The sequence below is a fragment of the Symsagittifera roscoffensis genome, chromosome 7, assembly GCF_963678635.1.
Source record: "Symsagittifera roscoffensis chromosome 7, txSymRosc1.1, whole genome shotgun sequence".
NCBI classification, from domain to species: domain Eukaryota; kingdom Metazoa; phylum Xenacoelomorpha; order Acoela; family Convolutidae; genus Symsagittifera; species Symsagittifera roscoffensis.
The window spans coordinates 22,517,725-22,542,999 of record NC_087068.1 but is presented as its reverse complement, the minus strand read 5'-3'; the positions used below and the strand labels follow the sequence as shown (position 1 = coordinate 22,542,999).

The 25,275-nt window shown below is 36.0% G+C and overlaps 2 protein-coding genes across 2 annotated transcripts; one reads left to right on the top strand and one right to left on the bottom strand.

The window, feature by feature from the left end:
- Positions 1-207: 207 nt before the first annotated feature.
- LOC134851461 (procathepsin L-like) lies at positions 208-4,703 on the bottom strand. The gene is made up of 6 exons (XM_063867562.1): positions 4,405-4,703; positions 3,594-3,785; positions 3,012-3,173; positions 2,362-2,494; positions 1,852-2,159; positions 208-698 (listed from the first exon to the last, which is right to left on the bottom strand). The coding sequence occupies exons 2-6, from the start codon at positions 3,783-3,785 to the stop codon at positions 474-476; spliced, it is 1,020 nt and encodes a 339-aa protein (XP_063723632.1). The 5' UTR covers positions 4,405-4,703; the 3' UTR covers positions 208-473.
- A 5,213-nt stretch (positions 4,704-9,916) lies between these two features.
- On the top strand, positions 9,917-25,183 carry LOC134851951 (uncharacterized). Its single transcript, XM_063868226.1, has 8 exons — positions 9,917-10,104; positions 15,653-15,938; positions 17,753-17,952; positions 18,884-19,048; positions 19,375-19,382; positions 23,289-23,505; positions 24,092-24,320; positions 24,908-25,183. Exons 1-8 carry the CDS (start codon positions 10,007-10,009, stop codon positions 25,181-25,183), a joined length of 1,479 nt encoding a protein of 492 aa, XP_063724296.1. The 5' UTR covers positions 9,917-10,006.
- The last annotated feature ends 92 nt before the right edge of the window (positions 25,184-25,275 follow it).

Sequence of the window (25,275 nt, the reverse complement as noted above, 5' to 3'; positions counted from 1 at the left end):
TTAATTTTGAGGAAAACGTGCCAAAAAAAAATATTGCCAATGTGAAACTAGCATTGTAACCAAATTTCTATAGCAGTTACTATGCTGAGAATATTTGGTCAGACATCCGTTGGGCCAAAACAAATTTGTTGCAAAAAAGTTCAAATTCCAGAAATTTTGACTCTCCAAGTTTCATTCCCCCAAAAGAAAAAATAACCAATTTCAAGTAATTGGTTATGCAGGTTGAACTAGATTTTTTTCAGCATTTATTCATTTCGTAGTGTTCGTACAGTCATTATCATTCACAGCCATAATAATTAAACGAGCATTAAATCAATAAAAAAATTTTGAGTCTTTATTTGAAACTTAATTGAGTCTTTAAGTCAGTCGGTGCTTATTTACTGTTCGACAAGTTGAGATTTACTTCAAACTAAAGATCTTCCGGTCGTGTTTCCTTTATAGACTCCGGGGCGTCTCAGAAGTGGTGTACATGTTTAAAGGTAAGCGTATGAAGCCTCAGTGGCGACTCCGCAGTTGTTTCCGTAGTTTCTGATCATCATGATGTACCCGTTCATTCCCCAACTGGTTCCCCAGCTGTTCTTCACCAGCCAGTAGGCCTCGTTGCTGGCTGAGTCTGTTCCATAGCCGACCAGAAGAACGGCATGGTCCAGAGATCGAGTGCTGCAGTAGGGCTCATAATACACACCACCGGAATATCGCTGAAAGAAAAAATATTAAGCACGATATATACTTTTGTTTCGACCTCGTCACTAAAAGCGACCAGAAGAAACTATGATTTCGTAAGCTTTTTTTTGTTCAAAGAAACCTCTTATGTAGCCAAGCGTAGTATCATGCTAAAGCCCTTTCAGCCGTGATTCGGATTCCAAAAATTTTTGAAAGACTGTCCTCGTTTTTCAGACCCAATCAGGGGCGGATTTAGGGGGGGCTTTCCCTGCCTCTGTGCATTCCATAAAAATTCCAATTGGTTTGAATTTTTTGTTCAGATTTGAGTTTCTTAACTTCAATTGCTGCGGCGAGAATATTCTGAGCTATTTGCTCAGCAACCGACTATCCTTGTTTTTTGGCCTGTTTTTTCAGCAATTTCCCGCGGCGCAGAAGTTTTTAGCAAAATAGGGTATTTATAGGGTCTAAACTGAGCTCGGAAAAATCAAGTTCATGCGCACGCCACTGATTACAGTTCATTTAAGAAAATTATTTAAAATTTGTTTTACATGAGCTATATTGACGCAAAAATTGTCAATGTGATCATGTGCTTTGTCATTATTGATTAATTAGGGGCGGATTTAGGGGGGCGAGGGGGGGGGGGGGGGGGGGTACGTCCTCTTTCTCAGGGATTCGATCGACTCCCTGCCGACCCAAAGGGTCTCCCCTTTGGTACTTTTTAAGAAATCAATTTTTGGCCGACCGACCCTAAAATTTTTCTTAAGCCGCCTTCGGCGCTTCGGCGCTTCGGCGCCAATATATACGAACTTTGAGGGGGAGCGCGCGCCAAAAAAAAACGCGATTTTTTTGTCCAAATTTTCCAAAAAGTGCCTAAAAACGGCTTTTTTGACCTGTTTTTTAAAAATTTGCCTTGGCGCAGAAAATTTGGCCAAAACAGCGTCTTTTTAGTGCTTTAGGAGAGCTCGGAAAATGAATTTGGTTGACCTAAAAAAAAAAGGTCGTCAAAATTTTCGAAAATTTTTTGAAAACGCCCCCTCGAGAAAAACCTAGATCCACCCCTGTGATTAATATCGAATCAATCGTGGCACTGGATACCTAACTAATGTCTGAACTCCTAACATAAAAATTTGGAGCCTTGAAACCCACCATAAGTTGGAAAAAGTATGATCCTGTGCCTTGATTATCTACCTGGAAACTAGTCTGGCTGGCATCGATGGCAATTGAGATGGGTCCAATTGTAGCCGAGGCATCCTTGAGGGAGTTCTCATCTCCACTGGGCAGAGACTTGTACCCGCTAACCACTCCAGTCAGTGGGGTTCCGGGGGATTGGCAAGGGGCTACGTATCCGTTTCCAGATGTGTAGGGGTACACCGACTCAGGGTAAACTCCGTTTTTGGCAAAATAGGTAATTCCAGCCTCGGCCCAGCCTCCGCCGCATCCGCCACAATAGGAATCACAAGACACCAGCTGTTGTTCACTGAAGGACTGGAGGTTCTCTAAAATATACATTTTTTTCAAAATAGGTATTCGGTTTTCCATACAGTTTTCCACAAAATAGAGTACACAATTTTGCTAGAATGGATTATCCTGAGACGCTTTATTACAGCTTTTGATTAGATGACCGTTTTGATGAGTTAAATGTAGGTTTCATTCAAGGGGTGGGGTCAACAGTAATTGATCGAAGAAGTAATCAATTACTGGTGGTGTTGTAGAAGAGTCCCTCGACGCTGCCGGTGGCAGAGAAAGCCCAGCAGCTACCACAAGAGGCCTGGTTCTTCACTCCAGTCACATATCCAGCAGACACCCAGTCTACAGTGTCGGGAACGGATCCCTGAGTTAAAGTAAAAATCATAAATTATGACAAGTAATAGACAACTTAAAATGTAGCTTTAACTTTTTTTTAACGTAGGCGTCTAACAATAGCCTGCTTTTAAAAAGAAAAAAAAGGAATTTGTAAATTAAGCGACGTGAGTGATTTTTTTTTCAGATAGAGAACAACAAAAATTGCTCTGCCACATTAATATCGTAGCTTGTCAAAATTGTTGGTGACAAGTAATAGACAACTTAAAATGTAGCTTTAACTTTTTTTTAACGTAGGCGTCTAACAATAGCCTGCTTTTAAAAAGAAAAAAGGAATTTGTAAATTAAGCGACGTGAGTGATTTTTTTTCAGATAGAGAACAACAAAAATTGCTCTGCCACATTAATATCGTAGCTTGTCAAAATTGTTGGTAAACTAAAATCAATTCCTAAAAGGGGTTATGCAAAATGTAGTTGAATAAGATATCATAAAGAATGGCCTGGTATTATACTATGGTATTCTATCATTGAAATTGCTGGTTGTCGTACCTGGGCGGGGAATGGCTCGGCAGCGTAGTGTTCACTTCTGAGCATTCGTTTGTGTCCCAGATAGATTGATCTGAACTCCTCCGCGGACATATCGGAGAACTCGTTCAGGGCTTGAGTGTAGGTTGACAGCCCTAATTCATGTTTGATGTTGTGCTCCGAGACCTAAAAAGAGTTGTGTAAGAATGTCAAGGATTCATTAGATGAAGATCTGTTGCAACTAGTTTTTCGCCAGTAGTTAAAATTTGGTTGACTGTTACTCAATGCGTGTGGCTCTAGACGAGTAGAATCTTTACATCATTACTTGCATCGCTGGTGGTCAATCAACAAGCTTAAGATATATCTGTGGACAAATTTCACAGCTGTGTGCTGCCCTTGATGATCGAATATATATCTCCCCTTAAATCAGTCTAGGAAATTGATCTCTCAGAAAATAGTTTCATTTCAGTAAATCGGAGCACTTAATGCAAAGCCGCCAGTTCAACTTGAGGAGGGTATGTTTTACAAGCTACAATAGTAGATGCGGTGGGGGGGGGGGTTGTCAAGAGATTACATGGGGTGGGGCAATTGTTTTTGTTTGTGTACCTCTTTCTTGGCCTGGACCCAGATGTCGAATCGCTTGGCCTCCTCGGCGATGGTATCGTACTCCTTGTTGTATTTGCTCTTCCATGCCTTCCACAAGTCGGCATAATCTGAGTCCAGGATCTTCTTAGGCACAGCAGCGAATGTGATCATAGGCACAACGGCCACAGCCAACACAGCGAGCAGCAGATTCATCTAAACAACACATTCTTTTCATAAACAGGCGGGCTCTTCCAGTTTCCCTCATATGTAAAACTTAGTCATAAAAAACATTGCTCACTTTCACCTCTGTTAAAGTTTACTCACCATGCTTAACTTTTTTTGGTCACTGGTTGCAACACTGGTTTTGTTGCGAGTTGTCGCATTACGACAAAATTGCACCACCGATTGCTTTCATGCCTAGCCTACTTCGATTGGACTGAAGATTCCAATTGAATGAGGTTCTATTTTTCAAGGGCGTTTTATATTTTGTGGGTTCTCAATGTGAAGGAGGCATTATAAAAGAAGAATTCTTAAGATACACCATTAAGTTGGCTATTTTAAATGAAAGCAAAATTAATCACTTCGGATTTAAGTTCCTATGAGTCATGTTTTTTGTACTATTTTATGATTGCATTTTAGCTGAATCGCCACAAGAACTTTTCCATTTATGCCAAAATATCCTTACTTATTCACAAGAATAATATGCTTTGAATTTTTTTCCTGTTTTTCAAGTTTTTCGAGTATTGAGTTTATTTTGCACTCGATAGTTTATCCCTTAGTTATAAAAACTTTGACCTTAAAATTAGAACCCAGCCGATAGAAAGATACTCACTTTGTCGGATAGTTTCAAAACAGAAGATGAATGATTGGATCTTGTGGCGCTTTATATTTATAGACAGAGGTGTTGACTACCAAAATATTTTCAGCCCAGTCTTACTACGCAATTTGTTTGTATCTGCCCCCACTAATCGAAGAAAACATCTAGAATTCGAAGTTATTCTTTGACCATTTATTGTAGATAAGCAAACAATAATAATCACATTTTTGGATTTTCGAATCAAAATTTTGAGTTATTTGCAAAATTCATATTGACAGGACCATATTTGAGTATCTTTCAGAAGGTATTGTGCTCGGTAATTATAAATTAGTGCCATATCCCATTTATGACATTGAACTTGCTGGATACTTTGATGGCGAAAGGATGCTCATTCTATAATCATCTAAAGCAATCAGTTATCAGACTTAAGCATGCAACAAACAACAAACAATCCAAAACATGTGAACATTGCAAACATTTAAACTTTTGAAATGAACTTGAAAGTTAAGAGCAATTAGAAGAATTTTTAAATTAAATTAGCTCGACTGGTTCATCTGACGAGTTTGGAAACAAAAAATATAGATGTTCCAGTTGCTTTGTTCTTCGAAGCAAAGTAAAAAAAAAATTACTTATCCTCTTAGCTTGTTTTTCTTTTCTACAAGATATCCAAAGCCGGTTCTCAACTCGGGTTTTAGCTCCGATTTCACAAAAGATGACAGAATATTTCTGGTTTTTTCTCAAGACAAAACTCGACTCTTTAACTAGCAACTTATGGCGAAATTTTTTATCAAAAGAAAAACATTGTTGTCCTGAGCTCAAAATACCAGAGACATTTTACTTGTCGATCATTTTTCATAATGTAACGGAGGTTTAAAGATCGCCAAATTGCCCGAATTTGATCGCCAATTTGCCCGAGTGCTATTATCGCGTATCAGAGATTTATTCCGTCTTAGTAATCGTTCCAAACTGAATTGAAGCAAGTTAATTGTTCCGATTTCGTAACAAAAGTAACGGAATATTTGTGCTCTGGGTGGTTTTTTTTTCCAAACAAACTTCGACTCTGAACCTAGCCATTTTTGACGGAATTTTTTTATGTCATTCAAAAAGTATTGTTGTCCTGAGCTTGAATTTGAAAAGATATTTTACCTGTGATCATTATTCATAAAGTAATGGGGTTTAAAGATTGCCATTTTAGCCAAATTGAGACAATTAACGCGCGATATATTTTGCGCTATTAAAGTGTAAGCGGAGATTTAATCCGCCTTAGAAAGCATTCCAAATTGGTTGAAGGAAGCTTTTGATTTGTTACTATGAGCGAAATTTATCACTTTGTACTTAGTATGGTGTGTGGGGGTATGGTTTTCACAAAAAATCACAAATTAAAAAAAAATCGTTTTATTTTTTATTAAATTAGTTTTTAATCATGTTATTTTTGCTTCATAGACCTTAAAAGGCAGTTGAAACATTCAAAACTTCGCCCCGATACAAGCAGTTTTGTTGGTATATGTAATACTTTGCTAAATGTAAATTTTGTCATTTTGAACTTTACATAACGTGTGAGGGAATGGTTTTCGAAAACAAATCTTGTTTTTTAAAATTTTGTCAACCTTCATCAACTTTTTTGAAGCAAAAGTTTTTTCATATAGTTCAAATAGGAGTCGGGACATTTGGGGCTCTGCCTGGTACTAGTTGTGTTACTTGAACTAAACGGTCCAGAAAGAAGAAAATTGACAAAATTTTTTTTTTTAGAAAAATCCAGCTGAAAATTTATTTCAGAAAAGTCGAAAAAAAACTTGATGTCTCGGATGAGGTTCATAAAGAGCTTTAGCAAGCCTTGCGAATCAATTACCGAACGGCAACTTTGGCAAACACTTTTACTCTCGTTAAGCCAAAAATGAAACTGAAGTCATAAAAAATTACAAACTACAAGCTACAAGTTCCTGATTAAAGTCACTTGTTCTCGCAAATGAAAAAACCCTACCACAATTAAATGACCTTTCAGAGTAAAATATAAAACAGTACTTTGCTTATCGGAAGGATGAATTTTTTAAATTTGTGGCAGATTAAAAAAAAGTCAAATCGAATATAAACAGCAAGAAAATGAACCTGTTGATTTTTTGAAGTTAATAATGATTTTATCATCCTGAATGTTCAGAATGAAATTAACATCCTGAACGTCTTTGTTTCATGTATGTGATTAGCTAATTATCAAGTTCATTTACATTCAAGATGTTATTCTCAATTCAAGATGTTAAAATTTTTTGGTCTTTTTTTAAAAGGCTCCCCAAATCTGATTCATGTGTGCCTTATAAGTGTTGTTCGTTTTGATTTTTTGAATTTCATTGGTTTTATATTATCTGCATTAAAAAAAGTTTGATTTTTTCAGCCAAGTTTCAGTTTTATTCAATGCGTTTTCATGTGCTTTCTCATGTTCCAATGCAAGTTCATTTTTATACTGTCGTTGGTGAAATTGCAGTGTCAATCGCCTGCAGAAAGTCGTCTGTAGTTTTCTATTAGCGTAAAATTAGTTTAATAAAATCAAGGAAAGGCAGCGTAGAAAGATCAAGCCCTGTGGTACTCCAAAAAAAGTTGTAATGACGAGCCCGCACTAGAATTTCATGGATAATAATCGATTCATTAAGGTTTTGAGTGTCATTCTGTACAAAGTTCAAACACATTCAATTAGAATCGATATAAAATAAATTACATAGTGCTACTTTCTCTTGTAACACGTTGAATTAAATGAAAAGAGGTACATGGGGTGGGTTGTCTGTGATTAAATACAATCAAATAAAAGTGTTTCAAATGGATTACATTTGGTTTCAATGGAATTAAATGGATTCCTTTTTGAAAAAAAAAATCGAGGAAGAAAAAATCCCCACATCACACAAGCATCATTTTTATGGTGTAACGAGTCATTTGACAAGGTTAAGTATCAAGACCAAATATGTTTAATACGGCCTAATCAGTCTGCCTAATGACAATCGAACAACGTGATCAGTAATTTTAGCAATAAAAACTTTAAGTTGGGGAAAGCAAAAAGAGCCAAAATCAAGGCTCCTTTTCCTTTTCTCTCACCTTTAAACTTTTACAAGTAAAAGCTTTGTTCACATTTCCTGATTGTTACGAAAACTGACATACGGGAGGAAAAAAGGCCTGTCTCAATATATTAAAACAGGCTACTTTTGGCTGCTTGCGTATGGTGCTCACAACGTTTAAGCGCACAATGGGTCTAGGGATTTTAGTAGACCGGTTTTTTAGCAGACCGGTTTTTTAGCGGACTGGTTTTTTAGCAAACTCAGAACAACTATAAAGTGTGATAGCTAACTTCAAACGCAGCATTGGCGATTAGCGATTGCTTGCTTTGCTGCGCTTCAATTCAACACGAGTGTTATTGTGCGCGTAACTCCTTGTTTTGCCGCAAATTTAGACTGCTGTGTTTTTGAAGTTGATAGTTTTGTTGACAAATTGTGAGATAATTGACTTGATTGGGGAATATTGGCCTCAGACTTAGCGTCTTTTTGAGTCTTACAATCGACCATCTTTCAATTAATTATTTTGGTCTGCTAAAAGACTCATTTTTCATTTTTTATGCTAAAAGATTGGTCTGCTAAATGATCGGCCCCCACGCACAATGAATTTCTCAAAAGAATTGTTTTCTATCAAACTGAAATGCTTTCAATTATTTCGGAAACTTAATTTTATGATTCTTTTTCAGTCCAGTTTTAAGACCGGTATATGATGAAGTCGGCTCTTTACAATACCTTTTTTTGATCCAAATTTTCAAAAATCTAATCAAAACATACTTTTTTGTGAATTCATTGTTAGATCATTTAAACCATAAAAATGTATCTTTTACACCATACAAATGATGCTTGTGTGAGGTGCTAGGAACAGAAAAAAAAGAACCAAAATTGTTTATAATGACAATATAATCGATTTCATGGTCTTAATTTGCAACAAAAAAAAACACGTGTTTAGTATGTTTCTGTGCCATATTTGAAAACTGGTGCATTATTTGAAAACTTAGCGCAAAATTAAAAATTGCATTGGTGTTTCAAATATTGCAATAGTTTATTTTTCAAATGAGAAATTGAAACTCTGATGCAAAATCGTTCCTAGATTAATCAACCAAAACAATTAGCAAATTAAAAAAAAAGTTGAGCGCGTGAAAATTTTTCCAATTGTGCGTGTTTTATTCAATTTTTGTTCGAAAAGTTTTTGTTTGAAAAAAGTTGTCAAATATTTAGTCACTATAATCCATTATATAGTAAAAAAAAACAACAGCTTAAATTGCATCGCGAAAATTACTCTCATCTTGACATTGTTTCGATTTAGTCACAAAATTGTTCATTGCAATATGTAGCAGTAGCTTGTCTACATCATAATGGACTATACAGTGCTGATTCAAGTTATCCGGACAAAACGATTAAAACTTGAATTTTCAAACGCGTTTTTTTTTTTCAATTTGGGTTAAGATTAGGCAAAGAGTTAAGAGAACAAAGTTGCTAAGAATTTCATCAGAATTATTATAGTGCAAACTTTTCTCCGAAATTCTCAACCAAAAGTTCATTTTGGCTTTTTTCAATTAATCAAGAATTAAGCTGGAGCAACTTTGTTAATTAATGAGAGAATTATCTCACAAGAAGCCTTTTACACAGCCCAACAAAGATTAAGAAGTGTCAAATCTAAGAAAATGTGCGCAAATTTTCAAAAACTTGTTTTTAAACAAAGATTCTGAGTTTTATATAGTAAAAATCACATTTTTTGACTATCAAGTAAAATTTTTATATTTTTCTCTCATACTGGTTAGAAAAAAAAAGAAAAAAATTGACACATTTTTAGGGTAAAATTTGGGTTGTGAATTTCGGAAAAAAAATTGCCCATATCAATTCTGATGAAATTTTAAGCAACTTTTGTCCTCTCCACTTTTTGTCTAATCTGAACCCAATTTGAGAAAAAGGCGTTCGAAAATTCAAGTTTTGTTCGTTTTGTCCGGATAATTTAAATCAGTACTGTAGTAATTAAAGTTTTGGCAACTTTTTCCCTTATACTCGATTCAACAACATTTAAATCAAGTCAGTGTTGAATCCGCTTAAAAACTATCGATGCAACCGAAACTGCGTTAAAGCAGCTTGGAGGCAGTCAAAATGAAAGCATTTAATGGTTCCTTGATTCCTTCGTAGCAAAACGCTTCTACAAAAATTAAGAATTAATAGCTGTTAGCTTGAAGCCCTGAAGCTAGAAGAGCCAGTTTAAACTCCTCACTCTCGTAAATCTTTTTGTTTCAATTGCCTTTTTACTTCTGAGAAAAAATTTCTGAAAATTCTGCTTCTCAGATGAAAGGTGTTTAGATATCATTGAATCTTGCTTAACACTTGTTAAATTTTTCAAGTAATGCAAACTCACTTCTGCTATCTGAGAACAAAGCCTATTAAAGAAGTCCATTTATAATTTATTTGATTTGATACATTCAATTGTCCGAGGTTATCCACGCTTTTGAAAGGCAGAACAATGACCAGTTTTCTCAAATAAGTTGGCTCATTTCTCTAATTTTTTATCATTTAGAATTTGAATTTTGATATCATCTGAAATTCACCAAGGTAAAATCCGAAAAATGAACACTTTCCGCAGTTATAAACGCGTTTTGTTATTGATTACGTTTTTTTGTGTTCTGAGAAAATCACGCCAGATTGGAGTACCGCGCGCAAGCAGGCAAGTTCACAAAGAAACTGGTTTCGGGATGTTTCACCAAGTGTCCATCTAAAATGATAAAAAACATTTAAAATTTTTTTGTGAATCAAAGAGGATCTGTAAAAATATCCACCCCAAATCAATTTAACGGAGAAAAAATTTAACGGAGTTTTGTAGGAAATTACGGGTGTTTTCGAATAATACGAGGCTTAAATCAATACGAGGCGAAATTGTGCATATTGTGAATTGTAGGCGGATTCCGCTACAGGCCCAAATTAAATTTGTTGCAAAATCCGCAGCATTGCTAATTTTCTTTGATCTTGTTTTCCACAAACAAATAGCTAAAACAATGTACCGCAGAAAATTGCTGCAAAAATGGGCGAATTTGCAGAATTTGGAACAATTTGTGGAATCCACAAACAAATATTGAAATATAGGTTTATTAAAACTGAGCTATTGCGGAATCCGTAAATTGTAAGCGGAATTTGCAAATTGTTAGCGGAATCCGCTTTTTGTTTGCGGATTCCAATATTAAACATAGTAGCGTTTTAAATTAAATCGTTTATTTAATACTTGGTCACCAGCAACATCAATCTCAATTAATGCTTACAATTGAGCTACCAGTTGAAGAATTAAACGTTCGATCTCATTTCCTACCAAGCTACCAGCAATTTTGATCTGAATTACTGCCCCCAACTTCGATCTCAATTCCTGCCGACTTACAACCAACTTCGAATCAGGTTCGATATCAACTCTGCTAAGTTCAATCTCAACTCCAGCCTTTCACCCAACTTTGATCTCAATGCGCGTCAAATCTAATTTTGCGTATGCAACAACTGACAATTGGTTTAAATCAGCAAAGAACCAAATTGCTGAACCCACTTGAATTTAGCGGAAAAAAGCTTAAATTTGAAGATTCCGCTTGCCCAGATCGAGGATTCCACTTACGTATGCGGAATTGACCTACATATTGCGGAATCTGCTTACATTTGCAAAATCAAGAACAGCTAGCTATTTTTGCTGGTTGCGGAATCTGCGACAAAGCAAATGTGCCCAAAAAACGTACGTTGTAATTGTAAGCCGAATTATGACTGTTTAAGAGTGAATTTTCTTAATTTTCCGAACATGTTTGAAGACAGAAAACATACATAGACTAAATGGAGCGCCTATCCAGTGTGCAATTGGATTCGTAAGGAAGATAATAATGAAAATGTCTCTTGAAAATGGCGAAAGTGCGAACTTAACGTTAACTAAAAAAGCATTGGGAGCTTTTATCGAAAATTATATTCAAAAAATTGACAAAAATTGGAGAAAAAAGTCAGCCTGAGGCTCAATCAAGTTAGATTATTTAACACAGTTTTTATTGTGTTGTTGCATAGCGATTGGATACTCTAAAATCTATTAATTCAAAATTAATTCAACGCACTTCCTTGTAGTGCATTGGTCCGGCTAAGTCATTACCAAGGTAGTAAATGGCGGTGATGGGTTGACTCTCTCACTAGGGTAGTCTTTCAACAGCTGGTTTATTGCGCTGCTATGAAACCTGAAGCAAGTATTGCAACCGTCTATCATTGCTTGCGCCATCATTTTGTTCCGGATTATTCAGTTTTGCTGCTCAGTTTGAGCAAAAGTGGCATTCAATCCACAAAGTAGTTGCACATGGTGACCATGGCAAAGCACAGTTCTCGAGAAACGAGTGTTCGGAGGCAAGAAAATCTGAAATTTTTCTTTTCGGTTTCGGCAATCAGCTGCTGCGAGTCGTACATCAACTTTTAGCAAACCATCATTGTTTATGAAACATTTAGCTGAAGGAGGCTTGATGTCCGGCTAGTGTCTTTTCCGTCTCTGTTTGTTTTCATTTCTTCGTCGAAATGCTGCTCTGGCACGTCTCATAGAAAAAGGTTGACTCCTAACTTGCGAAGCTGTTTGCGATCGTCGGTGTTCTTCCTCAAAAGTTTCAGGGCAAAATTGAAACTGAAGCTCCGGTGCGGAGAATTTACCAAACGATCCCTATTGCTCGAACCCGAAAAACTTCGCGCTTTTTTGTCTATCCGGCTTTTAGTCTTGGTTGCTTTGAATGCTTCTGTGATTTCCTTCCCACCAGCTGTCTCTGTGACCAGGTTGCTTTCGTCGAAGGACCACTTGAGCTCGTTCTTCTCTTCATTTGCTTCGATAATTTTTGTTTAGGCTGTCTGCAACCAAGAGGTCTGGATCATCAAAGTTGCAATTTTTGTAGTTCAGCTGCTGCTACTGATCGAGTTGTTTGATCGGCAGGTTTTTGATGAGTCGGAACGTATTCCCACTTGTCGGCTGCTAGCATTTGTTGAATTTTGGCAATGCAGTCGGCTACAAAAGTAAACTACTTGCTTGGTGTTGAACTGATCTAAGCCAGTGATTTTGTTGCATTCATCACTTCAGGCGCTGATATCGTCTACCAATTAATTGCGAAACTTTGGCTGACTTGAAGATACATTTCAGGCGTTTACAGCCCAGAACCATTGTGCAAAGCTCAATTCATAGAACTCAACCTCTTTTCCTTGGTGCAAGTCATGACTTTGCAGCTAGTAAGCTAGGTTCCTGCGTCTAAAAAGATATAAGTCGAACTGCTAAAAATTGTCCTTGGCCAAGTACCGAGGTACAGCCGGAGAAAACAAGAGACCTCAGCTAAACATCCAAAGTTGGAATTGGTGCGCAAGAATTGCCCCAACATCGTCATCTCGTCATTCCACCTTAAATTTACATCCCATGTTTTTGGAATAGTATTTTCGGCATTATGGTCACTGCTCCAAGGGGATCCAATTTTGTACCAAGTTGCTTACTATCATCCGGTGAGTAATTATAGGTGCTCGAATGCTTTCAGGCAAACCTGATGAATTGCCTTCCATCATTTTAGGAGGATTTCTGTATGTCTTTCTCCTGTTTCCAGTTTGTTTTAGCTGACCAGAGGATGCTGGGTGGCAATTTGATTGTGTTTTTCGCCATTTGAACAACTGTGGGTAAAACTCTAGATCTCTGACTTCAGGAAAAAATTTTGGGCATGCTTGAAAGAAGTTCTGGTTTTTAATGGGTTTGATTTCTCATTTTTCCGGTTTGAAATTTTCTGAAGATAACCAAATTGATATCCAATTGAACCCTAGAGTTTTGAAGCTGAGAATAAATCTTTTTTTTTGCGTTTTGTATAGAGTAAATCGTCCATGACGACCTTGGTGTTGTTTGCCCACTTTCGAATTCGCAAACTGACTTATCCCAGAGTTTCGGTGATACTCTGACGGGTTCTGATGGATACTTCTTCAGTATCTGCACCACCGATGTAGTCGTCCACGTAGAAGGTCACGCGAATTGCTAGCTTTGTCTGTTCATCATCTGTTTTTTCGGAGCTGCTTGACAAAACTCGCATTAGGTGATAACTACTTGAAGCTATGCCGTAGATAGCACGAGTCATTTGGTACTTCTGAAATTGATCATCTTCTTCTCTTCTCCAGTAGAGCCGGTGTAAATTTCTTTCTTTGAGGTGTTTTTTTGTTTACCTGTACATCTTGCTAATGTCGCCAGCTAGTACAATTTTGTAGAATCGGAACCTGACAAGGTTGTTGAAGAAGTCTGGCTGAAGCGTGGGACCAACCAGCAGACAATCGTTCAGGGTATTTTCTAGTTGAAGTCGGAGCTGAATTGTTGCAAACAGCCCTGCATTTTTTTGTTGAATCCGACTTCCTAAGTGCAAACTGCATGACGAGGCATGATGAAATTGTTCCCAACTGGCAGAAAATGATCTGTCACAGGTACCTTCTTTTTTTAAATTAAAGTAGTTTCGTGCGTAATTGATTGAAGGATCTGAACGAAAGAAAGAACTTGGGTGTAGTCCATGGTCATAGTATTATAGGCATGTTGAATAGCAGTTGTTCTTGTGCTTTTTTATTGTCGTTTGAATCAGCCTGCAAAGGATTTAATACAGGTGCGGCTTAGTGGGAGAGGGCTGGAGGCGGAGGCCTTCCTTACTTCAAGGATCTGACCTCCTCACCAATCAAACGGTCCCCGCATCCGGTTTCAAGCGTTAGAAATCGATTATAAATTGATTTTAGTACCAGTCTTACAAAAATTGAAAAAATTGATTTTAATGAATTATTAATCGATTATAATCTCTTTTTTTAAAACCAATTATAATCAATTATATTACATTATAATCGATTATTTATATCGAATTTTCTAAATCGTTTTTGCAGAAAAAATCTATTATTGTCGATTATAGTTTACAATCCTTTTGGTTTGCCCATTTTGTCTTCGACATTGCACCTGAATTGCCTAGATTTTATGCTTTTTGTAGACAAAGGCTCATGTGAAAAATGGGAAAATTGTTTTAACAGATTTCAAATCAATTAAATTTTATTTCGTTTTTATTATTTAATTTTTTCTTGATTATAGTCGTTTCATGATGAACATTTAAAGTTTTTTTCACTACCAAAATATCAGAGCAAAGTTTTAGTTTCATGATTTATATAGAAGAATTAGATTTCGTCTACCGCGGGATTGTTTCAACTAAAATGAAGTGATCTCCTTGAAATTTTTGTTTCGTGGTAGATTTTTGTGTTCCGATGAACCAAAGAGTGACAAGTCATCTCACTTTTAGAGATTTTTGGCCGAAAAAAAACATTATAGTATATTATAATAGATTATAATAAATTATAAGAGATTATAAGAAATAATTATACATTTTCTGTTGACCAATCCTAAAAAAAATCAAATAATAACGAGGATAACTGTTTGGTGTATAAGTAGGACAGAATGTTCCGACCTAGTTTTCATTAAAAAAAACTACAACCTTTTTCGTTCAAAAAGCGTCGTTTTGTGTTTTTGGTGTGATCTGTGAATCTACAAAAACTTTGAGCTTCGATACAAAAAATAAATTGAGTACCTTTGACAACAGTTTTCCACGTGAACTAAATATATATATATTTAAAATTTCTACAACATTTGCGAAAATTTTTTCAAATTTTTCGCAGAACTTTTTTGCTTGTTCTTAAAATTCTTATTTTTAAGAAAGCGCTACAAGCGTTTTTACAAGCCTGTTACAAACCTTTTTTGGTCAAAAAAAGGACAAAAAATCAAAACTATACAACCGGTTTTTCTCGGCATAGGTAAAATTTTTTGAAAGTTTTACAGTGTCATTCGAATTACGTCTAAAATGGTTTCAAAATGATGATCAATCGAGCCAGTCCGATAACTGTTTTTGGTACCTGTTTTTGCGTGGAAAACACAAAAAAAACACCCCTTTTAAAAAGATCCTCCCCATTTTCAAGGGTCGGAACAAACAGCATACATGGCATTTATAAACTTCAAGCCCCCTCTTTCAATACTTCATTTCCTCTAATTCTCTTCACAAACTTCTGTGATCGGAAAATTGTGTGCTAATGCACAGTAACTAATTAATCATGTTGTTCCGAGCGCCAACTTTGTGAAGACTTGTGAATATGGATGTTTTTTATAGAAGCAGCAAAAACATCCGAAAAAAATCAATGAAGATGTTAAATTTGTCAGAACGATCTGAGCAACTTGTCAATCTTGTTTTTTTTAGATTCATATCATTCAATGACATGAGAACCGGTTACGAGTTACACGTTCCAGATTTGAAGTTTCTCGAGAAGCCGACACGCGCCAGTTGTGCTTCTTCGTGCAATCTTACACCTGCCTGTAAATCCTTCAATTTCTGCCACAAGAGATTCTGCTACTTGAACGAAATTGATGCATTTGATCTCGCAGTTCGAAACTCACTGAAAGAATCCGAGCACTGCTTGTACGGAGGAATGCTGCTGGAAACAAAGCCGACGTGCAATGAAAGCGGCATCGCGAAGAGCATACGGGTATATATTACTTAACCAAGCAGTTTTTCAATTTTAAACTAATGTTAAAAAAAACTTTGCACTAAATTCAAAAATGATCATTTTCCCCGAACTGAGTCTTTCAAATAAGTGGCCCTATTTTTAGCTCGTTTCAAGAACGTTAAAGGTTGTCTTCGCGTAAAGCTGTTTTTCCTACAAAAATTGACGAAATTAAAAAAAAACTTGCTTAAAAAAGGTTATTTCGCAACGCGAATAATTTGCAGCATCTTGCAAGAATCCAGCAATAAAATCATAAAAAAGCTGCATCATCTTTTAAATAATCTTGCAAATTTTTTGCATGATAACCCTCTGTGGTGGGCTTTATTTTGCGAGTTGTCTTTCTCTGCAAGTTTTCGCGGTACCGCAACATCTTGCAACAAAAGACAACTCGCAAAATTTAAGAAAAGCGGCAACCCGCAAATCTTTCAATTTGGATTAAAATGCGGCGATAGCAAGTAGCGACCACTTGCTCGGCTTCCCTAGCTCTTACATCCTGCAGCATAGAAACGGCGCCCATAGAAAAAAATTTGGATCGAAAAAATACAAAAAGAGAATCTTTAGGACGACAGGGGGTCAAATCCTTGAAGGGCAGGATGCGTCACCCTCAAATCCGCTACAGGTTTATCTTCAATTTTTTTTTCAGATCAGTTAGAACTTAAAAGTAACTGAAAAGCATACATTAAAATTTTCAATTATAACTTGTACACAGAGGCAAAGCGGAGCTTCGCACCATTTGCGATGCAACACTAACATAAAATAAAAACATAAAAAGCCGAAAATGAAAACTTTTTAAACAAAAACTAGGTCATATAAATTTTCATATGTCTCGATAGAAGTTCATTCCACTCAAACATTTCAGACATTTGATTTTTAAATCAGCAACAACGGAACAAAATTTACGAAAAGAAACAAAGCCGACAATTTTTGAGCAGACACAATTTGAGCCGAAGCAAAACTTGAGTTCATCAAAAAAGTCCCACCTCAACAACAATGGACAACAATTGCACTTGCAACTACAATGAAAGTTTCTGCAAAAAAAAATCAATGATGTGGCAACAAAGCCAACCATCTTTGAGCAAACACCAACTGAACCGAAAAAAAAATTATGAAAATTTGATACTGAACAAAACAAGATCGGGCCACGACTCGAACCCCAGACCTTAGGGTACAAAGGCTACTGCTTTGCTTCCAGGCCATGGAAGAAGATACCTGGATCACGATAAGAGAAGGTAACAAGAGAAGTGGAGAAAAGAAGAAAATTGAAAATAATTGATTCAACTGATTTTGTTAAACTAGTTGTTAACCAGTATATAAAAAATTAATTGTTAAAAATTGTTAAAAAAAAGTATTTATTCAGTTTGATAAAGCTTGCTTATTGCAAGCGTAATAAAAATAAGTATAAAAATTGGCGGAAAAAAATATCAAAATGATTTAAATCAATTTATATTGTCTTGAAAACAAAGCCATATAGAGAAAAGGATGGATTTCAATCGATTTAGAATCAATACAAAATGATTTTTCACATTTTGAAATGAGATCAATTTAAGTTGATTCAGAATCGATTCAAATGGGGTTTTCACCGGTTTGAAATGCGATCAACTTCAATCGATTTGAAATTGATCCAAATTCATATTTTTTCTGAATACCTTTTTGATACTAAAATCGGTTTAACCCTTTTTTCTCATTGCGGGACATTACTACTAACTATAGTGGTGTTTTAATTTTTCGTTACTAGCTTGAGGAACTATCACGCTAAATAGCCACGAGATTTCTTACAACGTTGATATAAAATTTAGGACGATGAAATGCCAGGCGACTGTGCAATGAACCAGAAGCGAATGGACAGCATTGGAGAGTGGGTGTACATGGAGGAGAAGGATTTAGATGAGTTTTTGAGTGTGTGGATATCCTTCAGAGAGAGGCAGTGCAGCATCTCTGCTCACGGTGGACAGGACAAGTGTCTGCTGGACGAACCTGAGACTGAGATTCTAAAGGGGTATGCATGTGGTTATGTCCTACGAATATGTGGTTCATAGAAACAGAATTGGTCGGGAGATTTTATAAAAACTTTTTAAAAAATAGTTAAATAGAGGACTGGGGTGTTGGGGGGGGGGGCTGTTTATTCTTTTCAACAAAATTTGAAAATTCGTCATCCAAGCACTTTTTGACAGTAACCGTTTTCACCCACCAGCGGTAAAAAAAACTACTACGGCCAGGGGTTGCTTTAGGTAGGGCGGGGCGCACGCCCCCCCCCCTCAGGGATTCGACCCCCTGCCGACCCAAAGGGTCCCCACTTTGTACTTTTTTGAGATATCCATTTTTCTATCCTTCTAAAGGCGCCAAAATATACTAACTTTAAGGGGAGAGCGCGCGCCGAAAAAACACGATTTTTTGGACATTTTCCAAAAAGTGCCTAAGTGAGGTCTTAATGGTAATTTGGAAGAACTCGGAAAATCAATTCGGCCGACCCAAAAAAAAGTCAACCCCCCTCGCGAAAATCCTAGATAAGCCCCTGACTACGGTAACTTTAGTTTTGCGCTGTTTAATTTTTAAGCTACTTTTTAGTTAACCAGCCAAAGGCCTAACCCGGAGGTTAACTACTCAAGGTTAACTAAGCTGTGACAATCTTACAAGATTTTTTAATATTTAAAAAGGCCACAAAATTAAGCGTTCGCTTGCTTCTAGAGTTAAGAAAAACAAATTCAGAATCAGCCCGATGACGGAATCAGACATATCTTCATTGACCATTATTCAATTATTTATCTCCAATTAATTATGATGAACTATGATACAAATTAGTTAGAAGTATGATGTTCTAGCTGACATTTTGACGGGCTAGTAGATAACCGTAGGAACTGGGCTGTCTCAACCATAAGTATTGATATGAAAAAATTTCATTTAAATTATGATTGAGTTTGAACTTAAAGGTATTTCTGGCGTGAAACTCCGATGGCCTTCCTTGGAGCCCAGGAATATTGCGCGTACGGTAACGGCTTTTTGTGGGATGGATCACACACTTCTGGGGTGGAGGAATGGAATTTTGTGGCGTCATTACTGGATTACCGCAACTTCTGGTTGGGATATAACTTCAGGTACGCAATGTAAGAGGGCAGAGAAGGATAAGATCGTAAAAAAGCAATGATCGCTTATTCGATTTCTTCTAACTTCGAAAAAATCGAGTGTAAGCAAACCAGCCTCTAAGTACAGTCTCTAAGTTTTCTTTACAACTACTAGACATTAATGGCTGAAATTGTTTAACAGATTACAGCCGGATAAAAACCGTAAACAGTTGTTTTGAAGGCGTTATTTGGCCATTTAATCAGTGAGATTCAGAATGGTGTTCTTAGAGCCAATAAACCCGTAAACAGCAAAAGATGTTTAAAACATTGGATTTAAATTTATTCGTTGTGAAGCTTAGGGTCCAAGGTACGCCCTCATAGGTTTCTTTTCACATAAATCAGAAATAGAAAACGTGTTCAGGTCTTAGACAGAAGTTAAGCCCTTAAACTCTGAGTTAACTTCAGTTTCGTAGCAGAAAAATTTTTTGTGTTCCTTTTTAACCAAGGGAAAACCTATATGAGGCCCTAGTCAAAACCCGTAGCTTTCCAACTAATAATTTTGTGTCAAAAGTTTCAAACGTCTTCTGCTGTTTACGGGTTATCTGGCTCTAAGAACACCTTTTTGGCACTCTCTAATAAAATTGTCAAACAGCGCACTGAAAACAACTTTTTACGGTTTTTTTATCCGGCCATAACTTAATTAACAATTTCATCCATCTTGGGGCAAAATTTCAGCCATAAATCTCTAGTGGTTGGAGAAATCAACGTGAAAAAATTTTCGTTCATCTTATCGCTTGAAAACTAAAAGTTGCAACTTTTATATCCCGTGAATGCAGTAAAGCAGCTTAAAATGCGCAGAGTATATAACCAGCCAAGTTTTCTTAACTGTTATAGAAATGTTACATAACTATTATGTAACAATTACGCAATTTTGGTCGGTTTATATACCACCTAAAAACATTCTGAAACCTTGCCAGTTGGGACTTTTTCGACAACAACGAGCTTCAAATGTTTCCTAAGAGTGAAGATAATACAAACAGAAAATGTAGTGACTACGTTCCATTTTATTTCCAGAGTTTTTTCAAAATAGTTTTTCTGTCCATCAAAAAATTTAATTTTTGATTTTGCTGTTACAACAAAAAAGCTATTTATAAAGATAGCATGCTAATACTTATACATCTATAACTTAGGTGATTAACAAAAAATGTTCAACAGATGAAATTGCGGTAACGACTAAAAACTAACAAGGTTTTTTTTTAAGATTTGGAATGACATTTCCCCTTAAGCTTAAATTTTACAAAACAGCTCAGTTTTTACAAAGATCGAAGTTTTTTGAAGTTTTCTGAACAAAAACATTGAACTTGAATCAGTGAAAAATGTTTTGTTCAATAAAACCTAATTTCTGAAAACCAGATGCGACTCGAATCTCGTGATTGAGAATCACTCGTCTGCAATATTTCGGAATTGACATTTTCCTTGCCATAAAACAAATAGAATGAATACAAGTTAAATTCAGCCACCAAATAATCGAAATTGAGTCAATGAGCAAGGAAAACAAAAAATTACATATCAAGTCAAATTTAAATCCCCATAAAACTAAGCAAAAAAAAGTAATGAGATAAACCTCAATAGGTTATTTTTAGTTAAGTTTGAAAATAATCGATTCAGGCATTTTCATGCTACAAAATTTTGCATTTTTTTTGAACAAAGCAAATGAATTTGAATTTAACTTAACAAAATCGAAACTTAAACTGCGAAAAATCAAACTTGGGCATAAAGAAATTTTAAGACATTTTTCCTGAAAAAAGCACGCCTCGATAAGTGACAAATCACTTCATTCATTAACACATAAAAACCGCAAATAACACACGCCATTCAAAACCACCATTTACAAACCCAACTGTTGACACAAACTGAACACAAGAATCAATTGGGAAAAGATAACGTTAATATTAATCATACGATAAACGATTCAGCAAAAGTGGCACCAAATACAAACAGACTCAATTTTGCAAGTAATAATTTTGAATATAACAAACAGAAGGCATCCACAATAACGTTGCATGTAACAAATCGCAAATCATAAAGCCACATTATGAATTAAATATGCATTTCACAAAACTGCGAGCTATAACGAGTTAGAAAGCTTCTGAAATCGAGGTTTCTTTATTGTTACATTGTGATGTGAATTACTTTGCTTTAAACTAAAATTTTGAACTCTGCTCTGAATCAAAACGATGTCACGTCATTTCCATTTTCGTTTTTGGAGATTTAGGTTGGAAAAAGCAGGTTCGTACTATTACACCCGTTTCGCGAGAGTAAAAAAACTGGATCGAAAGACAAACTTTTTATTCCGCCGGGAAAACTGAAAACTAATTTCACTTTTCAAAACTGGAACTCGAAAACGTTTTTCACAATTTTTCTAATTTCGCTAGGCGATAATGAAGTTAGTCTTCCTTTCAACCAAAGAAATGAAGTGAATTTAAAATTAAATCAAAAGTGGAAGAAACTGTGTAAAAGTGTGAATTTGGAAATGTGTGAAAAACATGCATATCGAAAAAGTTTTTTTTCATCAACTTAGTCCATTTTTTAAAGTTGGACATTTTGCTGTTCAATAGTGGAGCTTGATTCACAAAATTTAGTTTTTTTTCTATCCTATTTAGAGAAAACTGGACCAATAGGTAATTTTGTTTACGTTTGCAATTCATTGAATTATATCTCATTTTTGAGATAAGAATTCATTCACGTTTTTCTTGACTTTTACACCTTTTCTGTTCAATCGTAGAGTTGGTCCTCCTTATAAAAACGTAATTCGAGTAGACTTGAAAAAAAAACAGAAGTCTAATGGCCAGAAATCACACCTGAGCAAGAACGAAATCTGAAGTTTCCTAAAAAAAACACCTTAGCTTATGTAATTGAAAAAACGCCGTTCTTTTCCACTTAACGAAAAAATTAAAATTATCTGCTATGTAAAGCCAGCGAACAGCTGTAAATTTTTTTCATGAACTGGAGTTTTATAGACAAAAAGTATCAATTTGAAGGTTTTTGAGTTTTCAGAATATTTAATGCTTAACACTTTTTGACACCAATTACGATCTATTGCAAACATACCATGGTAATCAAACCGATAAAAAACTGAAAGAAAATCCCATCGCGGAATTATTCGAAAAAATTATCCTAAGCTAGCAGAAGGAAATTATTTAGTAATCAGCAGTAGAATAATATTGAAACAAAACATTACGACGGAAACAAAACTTATGAATCGGTTACTAAGCCGACAAAAATGTTTGAACCATTTCACTGAAAAAAAATTTTGGCCTCAGTGCTTTTCGAATTGCAAGAATCTTTGATCATTGATTTTTCTGATAAACTAATCCATATGAGAAAACTCGGTCAACAGACAAATTTTTTTATTCTGCTAAAAAATGAAAAGAAAAACCAAGCCAGGCGATGACTATCAATTTACCCCGCCAGAACTAAATGACTACTTTTCCTACAAACTTCAAAATTGAAATTATCAAATGTGATGTGAATTACTTTGCTTTAAACTAAAAATTTCAACTCTGCTCTGAATCGAAGTCGATATCACTTCATTTCCACTTTCGCTTGTGGCAAACAAAAAAAAATTAAATTCCGCTATTAAAAAATTAAATACGAAGCGCATAAAATCAAATTTGAGAGGAAACAATTAGTCAGATAATTTCCTGAAAACAAAAAAACCCTATTTAAAGAGCTACTTTCACCCTTTTCATAAAAACTCAATAAACTCGTATTTATATCTGGTAATGTAAAAAAACGCCCAGTCAAAAGTGATATTACTGTTAGCGACCTTTTAAACTTTATTTTGCATATTCGCTTATGTCAATTAGTTAACACCTGCCAAAAGCGCAACGACTTCTGGCATATCTGAAGTTGGAGTCATTAATCGTTTCTTTTGCAAACAATCTCGTTATCTCAACCAATCTTAATTAAACCTTTTAACTCCGTTTTATTCTCTTAGCGTAGTCCTAATAAACCGTCTTTTAATCTAGCCTTAGATAAAAGTCTATTATCCGTTAGTAGAGATCTCCAACATATCACGTCTTAAACTAGTCTTAGTTCAAGTTAACCTAATTATTCTTAGTTACCTAACTTAATCCAACTTTTTAACATGGCGCAGTCAAAAGAGTCGAACCAACAAGGCCTAGAACTTTTCTGGAATAACGCATCAAACGAGAACCAATATGATTGGGAAAAATGGTCAGAGAGTTTCAATTAACAATCATTGCTTAAGATTCGGTGGATGTCGAAGACGTGATTAACACTCCGGCGAGACCCGAACTAATATATCCCATCGCAGAAATAGCGGAACCTTCTGATGATCAATCCAGTCGGGCCGAAAAGGAAGATAGACACAAACAAGCCCTACAAGTCTACCACGAAGAGGTGAGGAGAAAAGCAGAAGACAACGCGAAGTTTAATGGACTTCAGATCGGCGATATCGACAAGAAGTAAAGGTCACAATTGTATTTGGCACTCGGGAGAGAAGGACAAAATGCTTTTCACATAAAAGAAAACTGGACATAAATTTCGCAGAATTTTGGGATCTACTAAAAACAACGTTCACTGTAACTACAAACCTGACCTACGAGAGATACAAATTTCTTGGCCGAATGCAGAAAGATGACGAGACATTCGAAAAATTCCAGGAAACTCTCGGAACTGGCAAAAAATTGTTAACTGGGCGAGCTTGAGGCAGAATCAGTTAGAGATATTTTTATCACAAATATGCGAAAAGTCGAGATTCAAAAAAAAACAACTATGCATCGAATAGTTGACCCTAGAAAACGTGCTGGCATATGTACTTGCTCATGAGAAAGGTACAAAGATACATCAAGAGTACTTGAAATTTCCTGTATATAATCCTGTACAAAAACCTCAACGTGTAAAAAACGAACCAACTGTAAATATTGTAGAAAGTAATATATGTCGAAATTGTGGTCAACAGTTCAAAAAGGGACACCTTACATCATGTCCTGCTAGAGATAGGAGCTGTAACACGCGTGGGCGCAAAGGTCATTTCGCCAAACATTGTAGAAGTGCAGCCAGAACACGAATTAATATAGTTGCTCAAAATTCACTACCCGAACCAGAAAATTACAGGGCCAACCCACAGGATAATCCCGAGTTTGAAATTGACCTGGAAGACTTCCTAGTCTTAGCGGTAGACATTGACAATCAAGTAAAAGCGGTGAACGACAAAATCGAAGGAGGAGTGAGAACTGTATTCAATCATGAAGGTCTGGAACTGAAAAAGTCACTTATGGTATCATTGGGAAAAATTAAGCCCTCCTTTACTGAAACACGAATCGATTCAGCAAGTCGGGTTTCGGTTATGAAGAAAGACCTACTTCATGAATTGAAAAAAAAGAGACAGATTTCTAAAGATAGAAGCAGTCGACGAGTTCACGAAAAAAGCAAATCAGGGCTTCGGGAGTACGATAAATATCATTGGAAAAGTTATAATGAAGATTCAATCAAAAGGATGGGATGCCAAGGATCAACAACTGTTTATCACTGAAGGGAAGAAAGATATCTATACATTCCAAAATTTCAGTGTATTCAAATTTTAATTCGCGAACAGGAGACTGCATTCCATCTTGTAAAACTATCGATTTTTCTACTAACTACAAAACTTTTAAAGACATCTCTGATCAATTTGAACTAACCGAACAACCTGAAAACTCAACTGTATACAATGCCCAAAACTTAAAACCCAGTACTAGCAACCCGTCATGTACATCTGAGCAAACTTTCATTCAAGAAAAAAGTTCCAAGCCGGTCAAACATAAATTATTCCCGTTCTCATCGCCCGAAATCTTTGATTCTAAATTCATGACATTATTGACAAAGCAAGACCTTGTATCAAAGAAAATTAAACACGCAATCGAAGAAGACAGAAAACATGACATCGCACTACTGGGAAACTATTACAAACCTTACATCAACAACTTGCACGTTAACGGAGGATGCCTTTACTTTGACGGTAGATTAGTTATACCTGCATGTTTGAGGACGACGATGCTTCACAGGTTACACGAAGCTCACCCAAGCCAGTTTGCGATGAAAAGTCCGGCAACCCTCTACATCTGGTGGCCTAAAATCTACAGAGAAATACAAGCACACTGAGAGAATTGCATCTGACAAAACATGATTAACTTGGAAAACTTCCAACGGTCGTTGAACCAAATCAAGAAATGGAATTGGACTTTGCCGGCCCG